General features: G+C 53.1%; 8 protein-coding genes across 8 annotated transcripts; 5 read left to right on the top strand and 3 right to left on the bottom strand.

Annotated features, from left to right (window-relative positions):
- Positions 1-481: 481 nt before the first annotated feature.
- Positions 482-1,892, top strand: J4E92_006982 (uncharacterized protein; the record flags this gene model as incomplete). The annotated part of the gene is made up of 3 exons (XM_051498346.1): positions 482-493; positions 735-1,033; positions 1,088-1,892. 3 exons carry the CDS (start codon positions 482-484, stop codon positions 1,890-1,892), a joined length of 1,116 nt encoding a protein of 371 aa, XP_051351280.1.
- Positions 1,893-4,138: 2,246 nt separating this feature from the next.
- On the bottom strand, positions 4,139-4,895 carry J4E92_006983 (uncharacterized protein; the record flags this gene model as incomplete). The annotated part of the gene is made up of 3 exons (XM_051498347.1): positions 4,139-4,501; positions 4,567-4,819; positions 4,888-4,895. 3 exons carry the CDS (start codon positions 4,893-4,895, stop codon positions 4,139-4,141), a joined length of 624 nt encoding a protein of 207 aa, XP_051351281.1.
- Positions 4,896-7,603: 2,708 nt separating this feature from the next.
- Positions 7,604-8,223, top strand: CPD1 (2',3'-cyclic nucleotide 3'-phosphodiesterase; the record flags this gene model as incomplete). The annotated part of the gene is made up of 2 exons (XM_051498348.1): positions 7,604-8,004; positions 8,055-8,223. The coding sequence occupies 2 exons, from the start codon at positions 7,604-7,606 to the stop codon at positions 8,221-8,223; spliced, it is 570 nt and encodes a 189-aa protein (XP_051351282.1).
- Positions 8,224-8,675: 452 nt separating this feature from the next.
- On the bottom strand, positions 8,676-9,925 carry J4E92_006985 (uncharacterized protein; the record flags this gene model as incomplete). The annotated part of the gene is made up of 3 exons (XM_051498349.1): positions 8,676-8,881; positions 8,934-9,486; positions 9,536-9,925. 3 exons carry the CDS (start codon positions 9,923-9,925, stop codon positions 8,676-8,678), a joined length of 1,149 nt encoding a protein of 382 aa, XP_051351283.1.
- A 1,499-nt stretch (positions 9,926-11,424) lies between these two features.
- J4E92_006986 (uncharacterized protein) lies at positions 11,425-12,934 on the top strand (the record flags this gene model as incomplete). The annotated part of the gene is made up of 3 exons (XM_051498350.1): positions 11,425-11,851; positions 11,907-12,302; positions 12,351-12,934. 3 exons carry the CDS (start codon positions 11,425-11,427, stop codon positions 12,932-12,934), a joined length of 1,407 nt encoding a protein of 468 aa, XP_051351284.1.
- A 2,024-nt stretch (positions 12,935-14,958) lies between these two features.
- J4E92_006987 (uncharacterized protein) lies at positions 14,959-17,063 on the top strand (the record flags this gene model as incomplete). The annotated part of the gene is made up of 5 exons (XM_051498351.1): positions 14,959-15,245; positions 15,303-15,331; positions 15,475-15,697; positions 15,847-16,818; positions 16,883-17,063. 5 exons carry the CDS (start codon positions 14,959-14,961, stop codon positions 17,061-17,063), a joined length of 1,692 nt encoding a protein of 563 aa, XP_051351285.1.
- A 337-nt stretch (positions 17,064-17,400) lies between these two features.
- J4E92_006988 (uncharacterized protein) lies at positions 17,401-18,693 on the bottom strand (the record flags this gene model as incomplete). The annotated part of the gene is made up of 1 exon (XM_051498352.1): positions 17,401-18,693. The coding sequence occupies one exon, from the start codon at positions 18,691-18,693 to the stop codon at positions 17,401-17,403; it is 1,293 nt and encodes a 430-aa protein (XP_051351286.1).
- Positions 18,694-19,308: 615 nt separating this feature from the next.
- J4E92_006989 (uncharacterized protein) lies at positions 19,309-21,357 on the top strand (the record flags this gene model as incomplete). Its single annotated transcript, XM_051498353.1, has 2 exons — positions 19,309-20,114; positions 20,340-21,357. The coding sequence occupies 2 exons, from the start codon at positions 19,309-19,311 to the stop codon at positions 21,355-21,357; spliced, it is 1,824 nt and encodes a 607-aa protein (XP_051351287.1).
- Positions 21,358-22,068: the final 711 nt, after the last annotated feature.

Consider the following 22,068-nt stretch of genomic DNA (forward strand, 5'->3'; position numbering starts at 1 on the left):
CTGCACTAGATGGACGAAGCTGTGAACAGAGTTTTTGTGGTCGCGCTAGTCCAACCTCATAAACCTTCCTCGCTGCTAGCAGTCTTGCGTGCAGCGCGCAGCGATCTAAACCACGGTGCGAGATTGCTCGGAGAGTAGATCTGCAAGACAATCACTAAATCTCCTGCATCCTGGTGACGTTCCCCACCGGAAAGCGACGATATCTGACTTCAGCCACAACGCGACTGGCGAAAGTTTCCACCACGACCCATCATTGCCTTGCACGCCACACCATCGTCGCGTCGCTCAACAGCACCTACCGCCTGACCTTCCCTGCACCTGTTCACGCGTACGGCTATTCCGCTACCGTGCGAAAGTGACTTCCCTTCGTGCCGTCGCGCGAGATCCGATCACCTCTAGGCTAGGTGTTGGCGATCTGATATCACGTTACCCGTCTCCACTATTCGGGCGATATGACAGACGCAGTGTTGCTCAACGAACTATGCAGTATCTGGTATGTCTGACTAGTTACCCCTCCGTAGCACTTGTTACATCCAAGAAGTTCGATGTTCGCTAGCAATCGTCCTAAGAGTTGTGCCGCGTTCCTGTGACACTAGCTAGCGCAACGAAGCCGCGTCGGCATGCATGAGAGAGAAAGCTGACGTTTAATTAGCCATAGCAATAAATCCAAGTACAAATGTCCTGGGTGTGGCGCACGCACATGCTCGCTGCCATGCTACAAGCGTCATCAACAGAACGCACAATGCTCAGGGAAGCGCGACCCAACAAAGTTCATCAAGAAGTCTGATCTGGTGACCCCCAAGGGCATTGATCACGACTATAATTTTCTTTCTAGCATAGAGCGGAACCTCGAAAAAGCTGAGAGGGTCGCTGGAACCACCGCTGAGAGCACTCCTCAAGATGGTCTGTCCAACAGGGAGCGAATGGGTGTTCAGTATGGCAAGCTTGAGCATGCTGCTGTCGTCAAGATCATGCGGGCGCCCAAAGGCATGAGTAGACAAAAAGAGAACAAGTCGCACATGTCTGCTACAAAGTAAGCCCCCCACCATCAACGCGTCCACGTAACACTGCTGATCTTTGTGTCCAGAAAGGCTACACGGAACATAGTATGGACAGTCGAATGGTTTGACGAGACCAAGAGACGCGTGCTCACCGAGACATCCTCTACACAATCGATCCAAGATGCACAACCTTTCGTACAACAAGGCAGTGGTGCTAAAAGCAAGAAGAGAAAGCTGAACAACGAGGCTCCTGCCAGCCAAAGTTCTCAATCAAACCCTCAACACCTGCCTCAAAATGACGTTGCGCCTACTGCACCGGACCAAGACCAGCCAATCGAGCAGCATGAAGTCAATTCTGAGCTTCAGGTCAACAATGCGGGGCCAGAGGGAGTCACCCCCGGACGAGGAACCCCTGCTGCAGAAGAAAAACAACAACCCACCAAAAGACAAGCAGACTTGGCCGAGACGCGTCCTGGAGATACTCGCACTGATGGGCAGTCCATGGGCAGCGGGCAACATAGGGTTTTTCTGCTAAAGCCCCGCACAAGCACGAACCGCCACGTCCTCATCCCTCTAGACCCTTCGCAATCGCTGGGTGAAAGCCTGCACGGCCGTACTATACTCGAGTTTCCGACTATCCACGTATTCCCTGCTGAGATGGAGAAGCTGCCCGAAGTCTACATGTTGGAGGAAGAATACGCGAAGCTAGAGGGAGAGCAACAGAGAGAGTTTGATGAGATGATGCAGGAGCTCGATCCGGAGATCTTGAAACGGTTGAAAGAAGGTGAGGGGCGCATGCCAGGGGACAGTAGCGGGGGAGGAGGGGACGAGGAAGTTGATAGTAAGAGGATACTAGACGTGCTCAAGCAGGATCTCGGCGGACGGTTGTAGAATGAGGGCCGAGAAGCGCAGCTTACTCCGCCGTTGATACTGAAAAGAAATCCAGGCATTGCATCACATACAAAGGCGCCCTATAGACAGGCATCGGAGGATTTCCTTTTGGTGCCGAAGCGCTGACGGCGCCTTTGCTACCATGCCATCACAGTCACATTCAACGTCTCCCTTTTCGAGCACTACTATCGACCCATTTCTCTTGATCCAATACTCGTTCCAGCCACTAGAGACCAGGGTCTTGTACCCACTCCTACCCCAATCGGAACGGTACCCTGTCTAGACAACCGCTACCCTGCCCATATGCTTGCTTTCCCTGAAGTCGTCATGCCTTGGACCCCAGTCGTGTTTGCTTTTACCACGCGCCCATGCGGGCAATGCGGGCAGACGCCATACGCCACCCGTCACGGCCGTTGACAGTGCACCAGCGTTTCACGTCGCATTGACAGCCTTGCTTTTCTTTTGCTGCTTTCGACTGTCTGCTTGGTCGGCTGTCAAGCCCTCGAATACTAACCACGTGTACGCCCAGACCGCTTTCAATCACCGCGCTAGTACCCTCACAGCGGCAACCCGTCGCCCCACTTCCTAGGCATCGTAGTCGTCGCAACCTCACCTGGGCACTATCAACGTCAACGTCACGATAACCAAGATGAGATGCCAACTCCGGGGAGCATCCCCAAGCTGATTACCGATACCGACCCCGATAACGCGCTCATCACCAGGTTCCCCAGTCCAAACTGACACAGACGCCGCCCTCGCCCCAATCACCCCATCTCGAAAACATTACCGAACATCCGCAAGGTCCCGTACCTCCGCGGATAGCTCGAATCACGAATAAAGTTCAACCACACTCGCCAAACCATTCCCATCCGACGTGTCAACTCCGCGAAAATATGGGGAAAACAGGGCCCCCAAGCCAAGAACGTCCACTTCGTCATCCCACGCAAAAAACCTTAGAAGAGGGAATTAGGCAGACTAGGATCGAGGATCATGCCTCGCTAAAGAACGAGGCGCAACACGGCATCTTATTTTTCACAGATCTTAGCGCGATTTCACATATAGCGTTTTGATGTGGGGTCGCTCTTTGTTGCTTGCAGGGCCGCGGCGGCGCTCCGCTGCAACTTCATGACTGAGGTCGCAGGTCGGGTTTGTGTACCGGTGCCACTGGGTCCAATGAGGCCGGCGGAGATGAGGGTACGTAGGATCTTTTGAGTTTTCCAGGACTCGGTGTTGGATGCGGGATGCCGACATCTCGCCCCGTGTGATGAGAGTCAGTTTGCTATGGCGTTATTTGCCTCGTGGGGCGAAGACGTACGATACCCCCGAGATTTGCTGTCGCTTTGATGGCTGCGATAGTCGTTTGTAGACGGATGGATGGATGGTGGGGCTGAAAGGTGAGAAGGAAGGATCGGTTTGTGCGCCGGAGATTGATGCTCCTCCCTTCTACGCTTCATTGCGCAATCGTCTGTGTTGCTAATTTGGGAATTACTGATCATGTAGCCCATGGTGATGGTGCCTCTTGGTGTACATTGAAAGTCGATTTCTCACAACCTTGGATATCGCTCAACGCTCCTCAACACAACTGTCTTCAGTCTGAGATTCCAATAACATCTGAAGCACGCTATCCAGCCCCAGAGCCAGTCCCTCGGGTGTCAGCCGCGGATGCAGGGATCAAACGGTTTTTGTCATGATGGTATGCATGGAATATGTGAGCATCATGGTTCATGTATGCTGCAACTGTGCCGTATCAAGAATTGGAAATCCCTTTGTATGATCCCTGGTCTGGCCCCAAAGATTGGGTATCTAGACCGATGCTGTAATTAGAGAGAACGGGATATTTGGTATACATCCTGGTCTCTGGTAAGGATTTGAGATGTGAGTATACATAATAGACTCAGAGTGATATGGGGTTGTGATGTGCGCGGGTACAGCGGGTCATGAAACACAGCTTCTCATGCTATCGACCTGGGGAGAGAGAAACCGTTGTCCAATGTTTCTTAACGAGTAGATCCTAAACTGTGCATTGAGTGTCAGCCATGTGATTATCCTGTTCTGTGCTGTGTCTGGAGACGCGTTGTTCAGTAGACGTCCTGTGAAACTCAACGGACGCTCATGCGTCGACAGTACTCCGGAGTAGAGTCCGTCAGTGATGTTCAATTCGTTATCCAGCTCTGAAGTCAACCCGCGACGGAACTTCGGTCCTCGCCATCCGCTTCAGAGGCTCATGACCACTAAATGTGAAACTCCTACTTCTGCAACTCCAACAGTCCCTTACTCTGCAAGTACTCCACAATCTCCCTCACGCTATCCTCCACACTCTTCTGGTCACTCCTGATGTGGATCTCGGCGTTCTCAGGCGCCTCATACGGCGCGCTGATGCCGGTGAATTCTGGGATCTTGCCTTCCCTTGCCTTCTTGTACAGGCCCTTGGGGTCGCGCGCCTCGGCGACTTCGAGCGGGAGGTCGACGAAGACCTCGACGAACGCAAGTGGGGAGTCTTCGCCGGTGGTAACGGCGTGGAGGTCGCGCGCTTGCTTGCGGTCGGCTTTGTAAGGGGAGATGAAGGAGGTGATGGCGATCGTGGAGGAGTCGGCGAAGAGCTTTGCGACCTGTGGTAGAAATGATGTTAGCTAGTGCATTTTTTTGAGGATATAGATTGCGCATAGTCACGTACCTCAGCAATCCGGCGGATGTTCTCATTTCGGTCCTTCTCTGTGAATCCAAGGTCCTTGTTCAACCCAAATCGTACATTGTCGCCATCGAGACGGTATGCCGCGAATCCCAGGTGCAGCAGATGCTGCTCAAGCGCCGTCGCAATTGTCGACTTGCCGGATGCGGAAAGACCGGTAAACCAGATGGTGAAGCCCTTTTGCTTGCGGAACTTGTTGCGCTCGTCGCGCGAGAGAGACGGGTGCCATGTAATGTTGCTGTCCAAGAATTAGTTTGTGTGTTCAGAGTTGCGCGCAGTTGGCGGGGTAGTCATGGTGGGGCTCACGTTGCCATTTTGTATGTCGAGACTTGAGTTTTTAGTTTTGATGGAGGGTATGAAGAGGTTGGTTAAGGGAAGTGGAAGTTTGCTGCAGAGTTAAGATGTTTTTAAAGTGTCAATTGACGGGTGGATGGCTGATTGGTATCCTCAACACGATATTTGGGTCCTCAGCAAACATCGAATTCTTTTAGCGTAGATGACGTGCGAAGCTTGACCGACGCTGCAGGTGGAGCGGGTAAGGCTGAGTGTGGGTAAGATGCCTCATGTAGGAAACAGCAGTTCCTGCCAAAGTATAGCGCGCGAGACATGCTCCGGTTGTGCCCGTGGCGCGTACATCGATTCCAATGTGTTTCCAGAATAAATATTGCATACAGTAGCCGGCTACACGGCAAAATTTTAGATCCAACTACATGTCCATTAAAATCCATTTCCACCAAAGCTCGCAGCCCTCGCTCTATGCCTCCTCTCCCTCTCCCTATTCTCATCCCCAAGACCGTATCCAGTCTGCACCTCCCCTCTACTCCCACTCTTCTTCAAGCCCCCAGTACCTCCAGGTAGAACAGGATCAAAAGGCTTCCTCCTCCTAACAAGCTGGTATCCCCTATCCAATTCAACTTCAATCGCACATCTAATCTTGAGTGCCGTCACTGCTGGCCATACACTCCTTTCTCCCTTCAGTATCCAGTAGTCGATCGCCTCTTTCGTAGGGTTCTCGAGCAGCTTAAAGAAGTCGCTGGGTGTGAGTTCAGGTACCAGCGTGAGACTTGGGCCTGGGATGTTTTCGTCTAGGAGGAAACGACGGATGGAAGGGGGGAGTAGACCCAGTTCATCCATTTGTTGTAATCTGTGCTGTATCTCTAGGACTACGAGACGCAGTATGGGCATGCTGAGGCGCCAGCGACCGTCTTGTTTGGGGTTTGGATGGTGTGAGTCTGAGCGTAGGAAAGGTGCGAGGTATGGTCGGGCTTGCGAGACGATGAAGTGGTTTACGTTGAAGAGTTCGCCGATGCGATGGAGCGGGGATTCGCGGTCTCGGTACGAAGCGTGTGTGTAAGGACGGAAGGTGGTTTTCGAAGCTGGAGACCAAGGCACGATGTTGCCTTCCTCGTCTTTGCACATCATTGTTACGGAATGGTAGAGAGTCGACGAGGCCGTAGCGTTGGAGGCAAGCGCTGCGGACCAGATGAGCTGGGAATGTTAGCAGCTGCTTCGAGATGGAGAAGGAGCGGACTACGTACAACATTGGGAGCAGTAAGGTAGTTCAGAAGGTTCGGTATGCCTCCACCACTAGTAGTCGTGACGGTGATATTCAGCACCCTCTTTGTTCTGGTGTATGCTTCTTCGAACGTCAGATCACCCACGTTCGCCCTCAGGACATCTTCCAGGACACCGACATCCAAGAAATGCCCTTCTTTCCACCATCTTTTAGCACGACGTATGAGCGTCCCTATCCATGCAGTCCCCCCAGCGCCTTTCCTATAAGGACGATTGGTGAAGGCTGTCAAGTCGATGGTGTTGCCTGTCAGGAACTCCAATAGCTCGTCTTCGGTATGCACGCCCACCAGCGCGGCTATCAGAGCACCTGTGGCAGTCCCGGCTATGATTCGTGGTAGCAATCCACGTAAATGGAGCGCCTTCACAACACCAAGATGACACATGCCAAAGACCTGTCCGCCCTGCAGCACCAAGACAGATCTGCCGAACGCCTGCCTTGTGTCATGGAGAACATCCAGCTTCGCCTGGTTTGTTAAGCCATGATCCGAGTTCCTCGATGTAGGGTATTGGGTGAGGTTCTCGATGGCGTATGCGACTTGGGTGACATAGTCTTCGATCAGCAGCTTCGTGCCCGCGTATGCGCGATTATACAGGTTCGACGCGGTTATATTGCCGAGGTTGCGGACGAGACCGCTACGAAGGAGGTTTATGAGGCCGAGAATGTCGTTATCCTCCTGAGCTTCGTAAATGGCAGAGAGGCGCTGATGGATGAGGCGATGGTCGTAGTCCTTGCTTATGGCAGTCTGTCGCCTGTGAGTCTGTTAGCAGCTGTTCATTGGGATGGGCCTATTCAGGATAGGAAGAAAAGAATGCTTACCACATGTCATAGTCGAGCACCTCGTCCAGCTTATACGCAGCAGCCTCCCACTCCTCGAACAGGCGCGCATCGCTAACAGCTTCCAGCAGCAAATCTCGCTGGCTCTTCTGCACCCACCACGCGTATAGTTTCTTCAACATATCAGCATCACATCCGAAGACACATCAATTGACCCAGAACGGTCTTTGGAACAGCAGAGGGAAGCTGACGCACTCGTTGCCAAAAGAAAGCCACGTCAAAGAAGCACAGCAGGAAGCTCCAGAGCGCGCCCGACACGACGCTGAGGGCTTCGTTCATGGCGTTGAGCTATTTGGGATAGTGATCGGCTGACGGCGCCGCGGTGGCGGAAGTCGCATGTTCATTCGTCGCGTCGGCGGAGAGGTGGTGCTATCGAGCAAGTGGGAACGCTTGTCGGACTTGATGCGCGCTTTCACATGCAAGTCAGCTGGAGACGTCAGGATGCCCAAGTGTGGCTGAAGCTACCCGCGACACTAGCCACGTGGCGTTAGAGGCATCGGGGCAATTCATCGGGCCAATACCAATGCGGGGTTCTGCATAAAGGCCTCGGGAGAGCATGAAAGCTTGAGCTGACATTGCATCTTCTCTGTACTTATCCAAAACGTTTCCAAAATGCCTGGCTCATCTCTTTGGCTGCTTCCACCAGCGAACCATACTTTGAGCACAGTCTTACCCTGTCTCATTGACAAAACATCGAAGCAGTTCGGCTCGCCTCACCGCTTCATTCCCCATATCACTCTGAGTTCAGAGATAACAGCATCCAAGCATGAGCCAGATCCTCAGGCCTGGCTCGACTCACTCGACCTGCCGCCTATCAAGGATGTGATTGTAAAGTTCGAACGTCTGGGCAGCGAAGACGTCTTCTTTCGGAAGCTGTACATCAAATGCGAGAAGCTTGATGGGATCAAGCAACTAGCAAAGCAGTCCCGGAAGCAAGTCGATGGGTTTGAAGAGGAAAGCAAGGCGAAAGCTTGGGCCGAGGACGAGTACAATCCACATCTGAGCTTGATGTAGTAAGTACAGCTGCTGGCATCTACGTATGCACTAGGATTAACTATTGTAGTCACGACATTCCTCAAATCGACGACGCAGGTCTGGCATCAGTGGATTTGCTTGGTGTTAATCTTGACGGGACAGGAGACCTCGGAGGTTGGACTGGCGGCAGGGTGGTGATAGTACCTACCGACAAGTCGATTGATCAGTGGCAGCCCATAGGTGAAAGGGAACTATGATGTAGCGCCCTACGAATCGTAGCAGTAAAGCCAACGAACTGCGCGTGGCATATGTCTCGCGGATAGAGCAATTCGAAGAAGACAAAGTCAGTCATGCATCGAACGTGTGTCTGGTGCCACGACGACAATGAACAAGCCATTGAGAATTCAGTTCCATTAAAGATTCGAATATCATCAACAAGTAAGAAGTGTGTGGAGGTTGTAGTGATTAATTCATTACTAGGCTAATTATACAATGTCATAGGAAATAGTCCTTGGTATCTCGCATGCAGTCGTGATGATCGCGCGTGGTGCAGAGTGGAGCAGAATGCATCTATTTCATGAAGCCGGCCTTGCCGTCACCATCGGCATCAACCTCTGTGGGAAATGGTCAGATCAAAGGTCGAAGAGAGAGGAGTACTGGCAAAACTTACTGGGGTTGAGCTTGTCCATGAGAGAAGGCTTCTTGTGACCTATTTAGTGTTGGTTTGATGTTCTTCAAGGAGTTTCTTCGCTTCCTCTTCGGAGGCTTGGGAGTGGGGAACGGCTCTGGACTTGTCTTCGGTCAGGGCCTTAGGCAAGCTACCATCCTCGTTGGGACGATGCTCCATATTGCCCTGATCGGTACCGCCGACAACATGTCCACTGGGGTCTTTCGTACCTGTAGCGCCCTCGTTGTCTGCGAAACGTTAGCATGAGGTCGTGGAATTGTGTTAGAGTGCTAGACTTACGGCTGCGAGCGGGGTCGTGGAGGTCGTGACTGTCGACCTTGCCGTCGTGGTTGCGGTCAGCACCGTGGCCGACAACACCTCCCTGGGTAGAGGAGCCGGTCAGGTTGCCCTGGCCAGCCATGCCGCGGTCAGTGTGGGCGGTGTTGGAGTGGCTACCAGTCAGGTCCTTGGCGGAGACCTTGCCGTCGTTGTTGCGGTCGAGGGGGTTGCTGGTACCGGAGTGGTGGTTGGGGGCAGCGTTGTAATCACCGTGGCTGGCGTGCTCGTGGCTGTGGGTGCCACCAGTCTTGTGGGTAAGACCAGCGGCGGATCCAATGCCACCGGCGCCGCCGATGTTCTTGGGAACGCCCTCGAACTCGTCGTAGCGCTCCTCACGGCCAGTAAGAGCTCCGCCCTTGGCCTTGAACTGCTCCATGGTCATGGCTGGGAGAGCAGTAGTCTCATGGTGGGTAGCCTTGTTATGGTGAACCTCATGGATGGGGACGGTGGTGTGGACGACGTTGGGCTGGATGGTTTCCTTCTGAACAACGGGCTGGATGGTCTCGTGGATGTGCTAGATGACGTCAGTCTTGGTGGGGGTTGTTGTTTGTTTGGAAACTTACGTGGTGGACGTGCTCTCCGCCGACGGTGGGGGCAACGCTCTGGCTGTGGGTGGTGTCCTCGACGCGGCGCTCGTCAGCGAAGCGAGCCTGGTCGTCGACTAGAGCCCTCTTAGTGGCATCGGCATCGCGGTGGTCGAACTCGCGGTGCTGAACAGCTCCGAGCTTAGCAGAGTGCTGCTCTGGCAGAACCTCGCGGTCCTGGACGGGCTGGACAGTGCGGTGGTAGTGGTCCTGGTGGACCTCCTTGTCAATGGCGGTGTTGACCTCCTCGTGTACGTGAGGCTTGATGACCTCGTGCTGGACAGCGGGAGCAACTGCCTCGTGGACAGTGGTGTCATGGTGACCGGAGCGGCCCATGAAGTCGGTGATAGCTGCCTTCGCCTTGTCCATTTTGATAGTTGTGTGGTTGTTGTTGGTGATTGGGGTGGTTTGGTGGTAGTGGTTTGGTTATTGGTGAGTGTGGAAGAGTTGTTGTGTGTGGTGTGATGATGATGCTCCCAAGGCGCTGCAGTGCCTTCTTATACAGTGAGGGCGCTAGTGGGACAGATGCACGACGACGTAATGGGGGGTTCAGTTCCAGGTAAAGTCGGCAGTCGCAGGCCGAATTCCTTGTTCCCAAGGGTAAGAGCCATCATCATGGGGCAGCAACAGTGGGTTGAGGCTATACGGGCCTCGATCGATGCTCCCAGCAGCCTCGATTGGTTGGCCCACAGGGCGCCACAGCGACGCGATATGCGTCAGGGCCCTTAGTTCACTGGTGCTAGACTACATGGATAGCGCTTAAGACGGCGTTGGTACGCTTGACAATGGAGATGGCCACTATGATGCACCCAGTGGTGTCGTTCCACGCCTACCGCAGCCTAGCCGCTATGATGTAGTCATGCTGCGTGTCCAAACAGGAATTGGGCTTCACGAAGGATTCAAAGTGTCGCAACACTCTCTGGATGAGGTGCTCAAAGGGTACAAGTGCTATGACAATTCGGGGAGGAAGAGCCCGGCATCTCCAGTTGGTGTCAAAGAGATCGGCGCTAGGGTCGTGCTCCTGCCATTCGGTGACAGCAGGCCCGTGCTGCTTCCCGGTGGAACTTCACAACACCTCGTAGGAAATTTCAAAAGTTGATTTCTTCATTGCAAATTCCATTGACCCCTCTCACAGCCCGCCTGCATCTGCGTGTGTCTCGGGTATACCGAAGGCCTGGCTGCATCTAGGTGCAGGCTAACACGATCGCCCGTCGTTTGGTACGCTAAGCTGATCATCAGTGGAGCCGCCCGCGACCAGACTCCCCCTCCCTGTCGTCATGCCGCCTGGATCTCCGCTGTGACATACCAAAGTGGCAATGGATGCTGTTTGCTTTTGTGTGATTTCGTACCACCGGTACCCCGACTCATTAGCCAGACACCGCCAAACTCAAGTACCGCTGGCTACGTCATGCTGAGTCGCCACGCATGCCGTTGCCGTGGGCCAAATGCGACAAGCTGTGCGGGCAGCTCGAGCAGTCTCAATCGAGATGAGAAAGCTTCACGTAGGGACAAGTCTGGACCGCTCCGGGCAGGCCGCCAACATGCGGGAACACGACTGCGGCCTGTGCTACTCAAGCCACCAGCTCCATCCGTCGTGACACGGCATCACTGAAGCTATACTTTTTCGCAAACCGTTGCGACAGAATGTCTGGAAGCTCCAAATATACACCCTAGCTAGCTGACATGCACACTCTCCAGACTTCGGCTTGCTCCTGCCGGAAGGTTTCAATGGACAACTGTGCGCAAGTGCTGTGAGGTCATCCACCCTAACAATGAGTACCGTGCCTCGTGAAAACAGACAATAGATCGGCATCTCACATAGCTCCCACATCCACTTGTCCATTTCTGCTCACAAACCCATCGACACGATGGAAAAGATCGAAGAGAAGCTCAAGTCCGTTCTCCACCGGAGGAAGAAGTCGACGCCCACTCAGTCCCCTCGAGCGTCGTACGAGCATCCTGATCAGACTAGCCCGCGCACTGAGCAGCACCCAGCATCACCTCTTAGCAGTCGGCAGCAAAAGCCCACGGCCCCCAATGATGTCTCTCACCCGGAGACTCGAGGTCAACCACGCGACTCTGCCTATCACGATGGCCGAGCGAGCCATGCAGTAGCAACTCCTAGCACGGGCTCCAATGGATCCAATGGCTCTATGGCGGACGATTACAGATCGTACCTTCCTGCGCTTGTTTCCGAAGAGCATTCAAATGTCGAGCCCAGCGTTCCAGATAGGCATCTGCGCTATAGGCCATCGACAGATGGCGAGCGATCAAAGGCTCTTCCGGCCCTACCCAGTATGTTTGAGAGCGCAATTACAATATTGGCGACTCAGTGCTAACATAACATCAGACACATTACACCATCCCCATGGCGAAGTCAGACGATCAATCGACGTAGACGGTCCAGGCCGCACCATACGCGCAGTGCCAACCGAAGCTCCCACCGACAAGTATGCAGTGGGTAGTCACGATATCAACAACGGCGGCTTGGATGATGACGTTCGATCGCGCGAGCAGCGCTCTTCCTCCGACAAACATGGATTGAGCAAGAGTGGCCAGCCTGTACCAGGACTTACCAACAATGATGCGTTGGCCGTGAAACCTCTCCCGGGTCTCGCGATCACGAAGGACTATCAGGGCACGGATGGCGCGCATGATTGGAAAGAGAAACAGCAAGCGATGCTTGCGGGTGTTGTGAACCTCAACAACACTGTAGACACGGATCGAGACACTACGGTCGCCCCTGGTAAGCTTTGATCCTCCCAAAGGCACGACATGACTAACAAATTGACAGCCGTTACACACGAGATCATCAAACCACACGAACACGAGGTTATCCAGCAGCAGATCCACCGCGAGATCCACAACTACACATACTATCATCGACTGCAGCCCGTTCTCCAGACCGAGGTTCTTCCACCCCGTCATTTCATTCCCAACCCTGATGGCGAGGGCTTGATCGAAATATCCGCAGACGAATTGCCGAACCGCACTGGCAAGAACAGATGGTGGGATATCGTTCAGAAGGAGCCGAACCTTCCGGCAACTCCATTCGAATGGCGCACAGAACCGCAGATCATCGAGGGGAAGCCATACATGACTGAGGAGGGTTTTGAACGCAGGGAGACAACCATCATTTACCCACCAACCCTAGACGATATGTCGCGCTACAGCGGCCTGGTCCAGCCAGTGCACTTCGATCACAAAACTGGGGAGCGTTGGTTGGGCGAAGTCACGACCGTAGAGAAGCTGAACCGGGAACTGGGCCGTCAAGGGGATGAGGATTTCATGACGATGAAGGATGTCACTGCGGACCTGCCAAAGATTGCGTCCAGTCCCTCTGTCAAGCGTAAGCCTCTTGGCCAGGATTCTCTCTAGCGACTGTATTGCTATCGACCATCACACATGCAAAAGTTCAGCGAAGGCGCTATTGGGGAGGGTTGGTTTTATCAGACACTGTACCTTTAACGTGTATACTTAGTGTCCAATGACTACATTATGAGTAATTCAAAATCGATGACCTAACGTCAACGTAGGCTCCAGGGTGTTTGGTGACCTCGGGATAAACCACACCTGGCCATGCTCTCAGATTGACCAATGACAGCGCGACAGCCTCATGATCCCAGGTCGGCACCTGCAGCTGTTAAGAGAGCCGCCGCCCTTGTTGCTGCTGTAAATTCTCGTCTAAGCTCTCTTTCCTATTTTCGAAGCGTCTGCTCACATCATACTGGAATGTTGTCGTAACGGTACCCGGCATCGCAATGTCGCGCCTTCCTCGCATGAGAAAAGCGGCTGGTCGCCCGACGATCCATAGGCCGAGAACGCGGAATATCGACACAGAAGGAAGGCGACGGCAGATTCGATGTGCCAGATTGCTTGTTCGGTATACGTAACTCCAAGCTTTATGAATCCTTGGACGCAACATCTCGAACATGCAGGATGACAGAGGCATCCTTGGCCTATCTGGACGTCTCTGGTATGCGCGCCGTGTACTTCCAGGCAGACAACGTCTGGCATCTGCTGACCGCATGAAGAACTATCCTGGCTATCGAGATATCGGTTTGCGAAGTGAGCAGGTGGAAGCCATCGTCTTGTATCGTTCAGAGAGGCGAAGCATGAGCAAGGAACATCGCCAAGTGTCAGCGACAGTTGGTAACGCGTCTCTCTGCATTCACCGGTAAGCTGAGGCTTATCTGACGAAGGTGTATCGCTTATTGCTTGGATGCAGAAAGAGGCTGGCTCAAGCGACGCAGGACTGATAGCTTGACAGCCATCACGCCTTCTCGTGGCGTTGTAGCATCACATGGTAACAACAGTCGAGCGATGCATCTTCGTCCCCGCGGGGAGAGAAAGCGACACACGATTTTACGTATCTACCGAGTCAGAGTCTCGACTCACGGCAAGCAGCTTCTAGTTCCTTTCGGCGCAGCGGGCGGCTGTCAGTTTGAGGACTACGAGGTGGCTGGGTCCGAGCTAGTGGCTGTCTCCGAGGTATGAACAAGCCTCTTGCAGGCAACGGAGACAACGCAAAGCCTCGAAGCAAGCCTGGAGCCAACCCGCCAGCCCAGGAATGCCAAGATAGCTTCAGCCGTTAAAAAAATGACGCGGACTCGGTCATTGGAGTAAAAGCGCAGGCCAAGATACGCTCAAGAGATGGAGGGTTTCTCGTTCCACAAACTGGATGGAAGGATTCGGAGAGGCCGACAGGGAAGACGATAGGTATGGCCCGATAACAGCTGTTGCGCAAGCTGGACATGCGAGAGAGGCCTCAAATGCACGACAGAAGAAGTAACGTTCTTGAGGGTACTGTACGTTGTGACACCGCTGCACGATGTACTCAGGCCCCGCTTGGGGGCTCAAAGACAGCTGGTCTAGCGATGCCGGGTATCTCAATCCCTGCACCCACAAACGACGTTATCGGGATTTTACCCAACACGCGGCGTACGAGACAAGGGTTCACCGACCCTCGATATCCTTCTGGGTGAGCAGCCGTTTGGCCAGTGAAGGACCGAGGACGTGAGATACGCCTACTGCAGCCCCGCCATGGCAAACGCCAAAATGGCCCATCAGTAATTCGCCCTCCACTAGGTAACGTTAGGCCCGAATTTTGGAGAAGCGGGATATTGTGAATGCCCAGTCTGCCTAGCGCGATCTACAGCGTTCACCACGAGGAAGCTCATGCAGGGTTCCCACTCGCGCTCGCTAGGGCAGCTGGGAGGGTTATTTAACAGGTTACTCCCCGACTTTTCTGCTATCTTGCACGACGACCCTCAGCCTTGCCTGCTATCTATAAGACAACTCAACCGGCTATTGGTACATGGCTTTCGTAGTACAGTACTTTGCCCTGCTTCTCAAATCCATACACTGAAGCCCAGCCTTGAGGTTTTCGACATTCGAATACAATGGCCTCTTACGGCCAAGACTTTGGTGCTGGCGGACCCTACGAGGTAAAGAACACGGGCTATGTTGCTACCGATGAGGAAAAGAATCATTACGATGTCGGCCCCCGTCATCCCAGTATTGTCGGATCTGTGAAGGCAGTCACCGATCAGACGCACCGAACGCTCAAGAGCAGACACATCCAGCTTATCGGTATTGGAGGAACTATTGGTACTGCCTTATACGTGCAGATTGGCCGAGGTTTGATGAACGGAGGACCTGGAAGTTTGTTCATTGCATTCTCGTTGTGGTATGCAATATTTCCCTCGCCATCCACGGCGATGAGCTAACGCTAACATTTTAAAAGGTGTACTGTCATTCTGGCTGTGACGCTCAGTGAGACTCTCCATCCCTTACTTTCCAAAGCGACAACTCCTTCCCATTGCGACAATGCCCATGCGCTTTATCCTATACCCCAAAGCACCTTTCTCCATCGCTCGCGCTAAGAATGCCGAGCACCAGCTAATGCAATTACCCAGGTATCGCTGAGATGGTCACATTCCTCCCTATATCCTCGCCGTTTATCCGATTTGCCGGAAGATTTGTGGATGATGCTTTCGGTTTCGCGGCTGGCTGGAACTTCTTCGTGTTCGAAGCTGCTCTTGTGCCCTTTGAGATTGTGGCTTGCAACGTCATCATCGGCTTCTGGAGTGATGTCGTGCCCACAGGCGCCATCATCGCAATAGTTCTTGTGCTCTATGCGTACGTTGATACCCCACATCCTGGTGCTGGCAACTCATGCGTTTGGCACTCTGGCGTCTACGTTGGAGCAACCATGAAGCTGTGTGCTCAACCTTCGCCTTAGATTCTCCAAAAGGATACATCCAGATCAAGTGCTAACCTCAACACAGTGTGATCAACATGATGGCCGTCAAATGGTACGGCGAAACCGAGTTCTGGGCCGCCATTGGCAAAGTCCTCCTCATCATTGGCCTGCTCATCTTCACCTTCATCTCCATGTTGGGCGGCAACCCGGAGAAAGATCGGTACGGTTTCCGCTACTGGAAGAACCCTGGTAGTTTCACAGAACTCTACGAACCAGGTCAGCTCGGTCGCTTCCTGGGCTTCCTACAGTGCCTGATCCAGGCTTCCTTCACAATCGCCGGACCAGATTACGTTTCCATGGCAGCAGGAGAGACTGAGAATCCGCGCAAAGTCATGCCTCGCGCCTACAACGCCGTTTTCTACCGTCTGACCACATTCTTCGTGCTCGGCTCGCTGGCTGTCGGTATCAACGTGCCCTACAACGATCCAGAGCTGATCGCCGCTTTCCGAGACGGCAAGCCAGGTGCAGCAGCTTCACCCTACGTCATCGCCATGAACCGACTCCGTATCGAAGGTCTACCTCACGTTGTCAACGCTGGTGTCCTCGCCTCCGCTTTCTCCGCCGGAAACTCCTACGTCTACTGCGCGTCCCGTTCGCTCTTCGGTCTCGCTCTAGAAGGAAAGGCGCCCAAGTTCCTCACCAAGTGCACGAAGCAAGGTGTACCTTTCTACTGCGTCTTCTTCGTCCTCTTGATTGCCCTGCTGTCTTTCCTCCAGCTCAGCGAGAACTCCGCTGTCGTGCTGAACTGGTTCGTTAGCTTGGTGACTGCATCGCAGTTGATCAACTTCAGCGTCATGTGCTTCACCTTTTTGAAGTTCCACAAGGCGTGCCAGGCACAGGGTCTCGATCGAGACACGCTGCCATACAAGGGTATGGCCCAGCCCTACGCCGCATGGTACGGCCTTGTATGCACCTTCATCATGACGTTTGTCGGTGGCTATACTGTGTTCCTGAATGGCAAGTGGGCTGTCGCTGATTTCCTGTTCTCATACTTGATGTAAGTCTCCACCCCATCACCCCCTTCTGTTCCTACCATGACACAATACTGACATGAAACACAGGGTCTTTGCCTTCCCCGTTCTCTTCATTTTCTGGAAGGTTCTCAAGAGGACTAAGTGGGTTTCACCGTCTGAAGCGGATCTTGTGACTGATCTCGCGGAGATTGAGGAGTACCATCGTACTTTTGTGGAGAAGCCGGAGACTAATGCTTTCAACCGTGTCTTGGACAAGATGTTTGGATAGACTCTTGTTGCAACTGTTGTCATGGCGCCCTTTGGGGTACTTCAAGCTAGTGCTTCTTGCTTTGCTTTGGCGATTGCGTACTGCTCTTGGAAAGGGATGCGTTACGTCCATGTGGGTGGTCTATACGAGAATTCATGACAATACCACGAATGTCTATGATGTTAACGAACTTGAAGGATCCTTGAAGAAACCATTTCCTTAAACTGCAGCTCAACGTCTTCCATTCTCAACAAGACACAGCAATTCATAACTAGGGTATCATCATAAACTCCCCCGATAAACTCCTAAAAAAGACCTCCTAGTCAAAACTCTATGAATCGTAGTGAGCGCCAACAGTTCAAAACAAGAATGTCGGTACGTCATCTAAATCCGCAGCTTTCCGTTTCCGCTCCTTCTCGTTCTTCTCCCTTTCAGCCTTGCGTTTGGTAATGCGCTCCGAAGTCTCCTTACTGACACCGCTGTTACCACCACTGTCTCCCTGATCTCTGACCGACGCAATTCCATCGAACGAAGCACTTGATCGTCCAACCTTAGCACCGCCGCGATCGTCCGCGGAACCGAAGGATTGGGAATACTTGCTGACACTGGACGCGCGTGGAGTATATGATGTCTCAACAGGCTGCCGTGGCGAAGACCCTGACAATGTCTTACTTTTCTTCGTCGGTACCAAATCGTCGAGCATGTCAAAGGGTGTTGCGCGACTTATGCGTGAGCGAGATTTTGCTGCAGGTGTAGGTGGCGCAGGCTTAGCGAAGACGGGGTTCGGATTGGGTGCAGGAGACGAGGCAGACTTTTGCCCTTTTGCTGCACTGCTGTTGCGGACTGGGGTGGGTGTGGTGGTGGCTCTGGAAACGGGCTTTGCTGAGGGGCGCGGTGCGTCTAGATCGTCGCTGTCGTAGTCGCTATCTTGTGTTGCGTATTTGCTAGGTGTTGGCTGAGGCCTGGATGTCGCAACGTATCTTGAGGCCATGAACGAAGATGTAAGATTGGACCGGTTCGATAGTGCGTTCCGCCTTTCTTGGTCATCTTCGCCTTCCTGCGACGCAAACACATCGCGAATCGCTTCCTTCTGCTTCAGCTCTTGAACCCTGGCCCTCTCCTTCATCTCGCCACTAGTTGACCTCTTCGCATTTGCAACAACGGGCCTGGTAACCTCAGCAGCTTCTTTCTTCTTCTCTTCAATCATCGCCTTAAGCTTCTCGTATTCGGCGATGTGCAAGTGTCGCGAGAAGAGTTTTGCTGTCTCCAGGAACTCGTCTTCCACCATCATCCACTCGTCGTCGCGCAGATCGAACTTCGACAGACATTTGTGCAGTTTCTCAACATGCGGCGCCTCAAGCTCATCAATGGGAGGTGGTGATGATGACCCTCCACGTTTCCTTCCCAATGCATCTTTGGTCCTTATCTTAGTCCGTGGCGTTGTGGGTGCTGTTGGAAGGCCGGGAAGGTCATCGTCGGACCCATTTGATCTCGTTCTGCTCCTGCTGCTGTCTGCCAGCACAGTGCCATCGAAGAAGTCGTCATCTATGTCAGCCGTAGCGCACGCTTTCGTAGCTTTCCGCGATGATGCTGGCTTGGCTTGGGTCCGACTTCCGCCACTCTTGCTTGCCCAAGGTAGCTGACGCGGCATGATGCCCAAGGTTTTGTAGATCAGCCTTGTATTCGCAGGAGTTGAGAGTGTAGAGGACGGTTTGCACGCGACATAATGACCGTACTCTGCAAAGAAGCAGCTTAGAAGGTCATGTAGTCACAAACACGTCCGAAAGAGTCGAAAGCGCGTGCACGTATGTGAATTGTTCGCGGTCGCCTGGGCACGTGCTATGACGCGCTAGACCCTGCCAGTTCCGTCCACGGGTCGGACCCACTTTCCTGGATTGCGCCCTTCCGCTCCGATCTAATCTGTGACTTTGGACGTGCTCTCCGCCTTCAATTCAAAGTGACACGTTTCGCTTCCATGAGATTCCGTGACGCTCGATGCTTGCCTAGACATCGCGTACCTAGGCACTGATGGGGTCCTTGCTGGTACAGCTGTTGGCATCGAGTTGGTCTCGCTCGACGCTGCAGCTTACACCGAACAACACACTACCATAAACGTCTTAACAACTTAACAACAAACCCACGCGCGCATCTTTTCGTCTAAGGGCCATCGGATGCTCTAAATCGTTCAATTGACTCGACTACCCTCCTTTAAGAACAGCTGGCCTGGCTTTGTGTTGACTCACAACGACCCCTCTTTCCACTCGCAATGTCCATGTTCCGCAGGCCAGGAGATTCGTCGTCAAGTTCGGGAACCTCTGATGATGAGAGCGAATACGAGGAAGCAAGCGAATCGCAACAGGATAGCGTCCTGTCACGAATCGAAACTCTAAGTTCCGCTACTTCTGGACATCCGTCTCTTCAGCCCCATCGGCCTCCTCTAGAAGTTCGGCAGAACTCAACACAAAACGTTCGAGATTTGTTGTTCCATTCAATGCTTGAAAAGCACACTATTCAGCAAGCTGCGGAGCAACTAGGAAAGGATCCCTCTGATCCGGAAGTACAACGAGTAGGAAGAGACGCCTATAAGGAGCTCGCTCGTCAGATATCCAACAATGTAGACGACGCCTACGCGAGCGATGAGATGCAGGGTCACCGAGCAACTGCGAATCAGGGAATCCATCGATTGATCCAGGGCAACCTTAGCAAACTTGCGCCAATCCCCGAAGGAACTTCACAGGCGCTTGTCTCGCGACCAGGAACTGCGATCCATCCACCCTTACCTCAACAACCATCTCTTGGCTTCGATGTTATGTCTGGTATATCAGCTCCTATACAGCTACAGCTACGAGGATATCCTCATCTGCAAACAGACCGCTATATCCGGGAGTTTTCGGAGCTCGAGATTGTAGGGAAGGGCGGATACGGCAAGGTCTTCAAAGCCAAACACAAACTAGATGGCTCATTGTATGCTGTAAAGAGGATACCGGTGAGCCCGTCCAGGGTTGCAAGAATACAAGAGCATGGGCCCGAAGAACTGGAAAGCATGCTTGAGGAAGTTCGTTCGCTCGCTCGGTTCGATCATAACAACATAGTTCGGTATCACAACGCTTGGCTGGAGTTCACTACGATACCGGCAGACCCTGTGGCCGCGCCGGAAGTCACGATGTTACGCAACGACCGTCTTTTGGATGATCGACCCGCGTTTCCGTCATTTTCACCAGGGTCGGGAGATCTGCATTCTCAGCTAAATAGCCTGACGATGGACCATCCCTTCGCGAGCACTGAACACAGCAATAGCGCGGGAATCATATTTGAGTTCAGCGAATCTGAACAGCAAGTGAACGAGACCAGGAGCGAGAGCGTTCATACATCATACAAGGAGACTTTAAAACAGACAAGACGCACAAAACGTCGGGGTAGTCAAGCAAGCCAGAACACGATAGCTACAATATCGTCGACAAAGTCCAGGATGAGCGTCGTGGAGGACGTTGAAGAAGAGGATGATGATGACGTCGAAAATATACCCAGATTACACATGCCGTATTCTCAGGAGTCGCATTCCGAGATGTCAGACAGCATGATATCGAACAGCGATGCGCCCCACCACTTGATTCAAAACCAGACCCTTGGACCAGTCCTCACACTGAATGTGCAAATGAGCCTTTGCGAAACTAACCTTGCCGCTTTCCTCTCTTCCGATCAACATCCCACCGCACACGCAATCGAACAACATTGTTTCCACCCCTGCGTATCGCTGGAGTTACTAGACAACATCGTTTCTGGAGTCGAGTACCTCCACGCACAAGGCGTAGTTCATCGCGACCTCAAACCAGCCAACGTCTTCCTATCGCTCTCACGAGCGCGCCACCCCCCATACGGCTCCGTCAACGTTTCGAGCTGCACAACGTGCCCGAAGCGTGATCACCTACACATGACGCCGCGCATCGGAGACTTCGGGCTTGTCGCGGCGCTGAGCGACAGCTGCACTGTATCGGATACCTTCAAGCCCGTGGGTACGGAGTTTTACCGTCCCCACACAGGCAGTGGTATCAACGAGAAGCTCGATGTCTTCGCTCTGGGTGTCGTAGCGTTTGAGATGATTCAAAAATTCGACACTCGCATGGAGCGGATATCAGCGCTGACGGAGCTACGCCGCGGAGTCTTCCCTGATGGCTTCGCGCAAGGTCTGGGTGATATAGGCGACGACGTGCAGCAACTGATCAGCGACATGGTGCAAGGAGATGAAGGGAAGCGGCCAGGATGTGAAGATGTGCGGATTGAGATTCAAAAGCTAGTACGTGCTTTGAAGATGTGAGTCGGAGTCTCCATCACTGGGCGGAGGTGTCGCATTGGGAGGCGCAGAATAGATACCCACGCATCTGTGGTGACTTGTGCAAGTCGAGTATATTGCATCGTAGCTATCATGACATGGAGTTCCTCTCCAAATGTCGTTCAACTCATGTCCGCGTTTTGATTGTGGTTTTCATAATGATGCACCTGTGTCGTAGGTGGGCGGGAAAGGCCCAAGACTCCCCACTTTTAGAGGCCACTCTTACCCCGCAGTCTCCTCGCTTGGGCTACTAGGAGCTCACAACCTTCGCACAAGTTCGCAGAGCGACGACGACTATGCAGCCCAGAGGCTGCATACTCATCTGTGATTTGCATTATCAATATATAATTTTTAATTCCAAAATTTGCCACCTGTAACGGGTCTCAGCCAGAAGACATTCCGTTTCCAAATTCGGCTTACTGTCAATACTTTAACGGGAGCCCAGTTCGAGTCCTGTGGTGTCCTTTAATCCACTCACTTGGGTAACCAGTGATGCTGGAGGGACCTAAGCAATGAATACAACTTGACGAGGGAAGCAATTCCGCAGTCTAGTATTCACCACGGGACGGCGGCGCTGGATTACTCCTATTAGGGTTGGAAGTCGGGTGACGGGTTGGGGTGCCTACTGGTATTTTGTTTTTGTCTTTTTGCCTAGATCTTCTTTTTTGTTTTTTATCTACCTACCTACCAACCTAT

The sequence above is a fragment of the Alternaria infectoria genome (genome assembly GCF_024043175.1).
Source record: "Alternaria infectoria strain BMP 0036 chromosome Unknown scaffold_11, whole genome shotgun sequence".
Classification (NCBI taxonomy): Eukaryota; Fungi; Ascomycota; class Dothideomycetes; order Pleosporales; family Pleosporaceae; genus Alternaria; species Alternaria infectoria.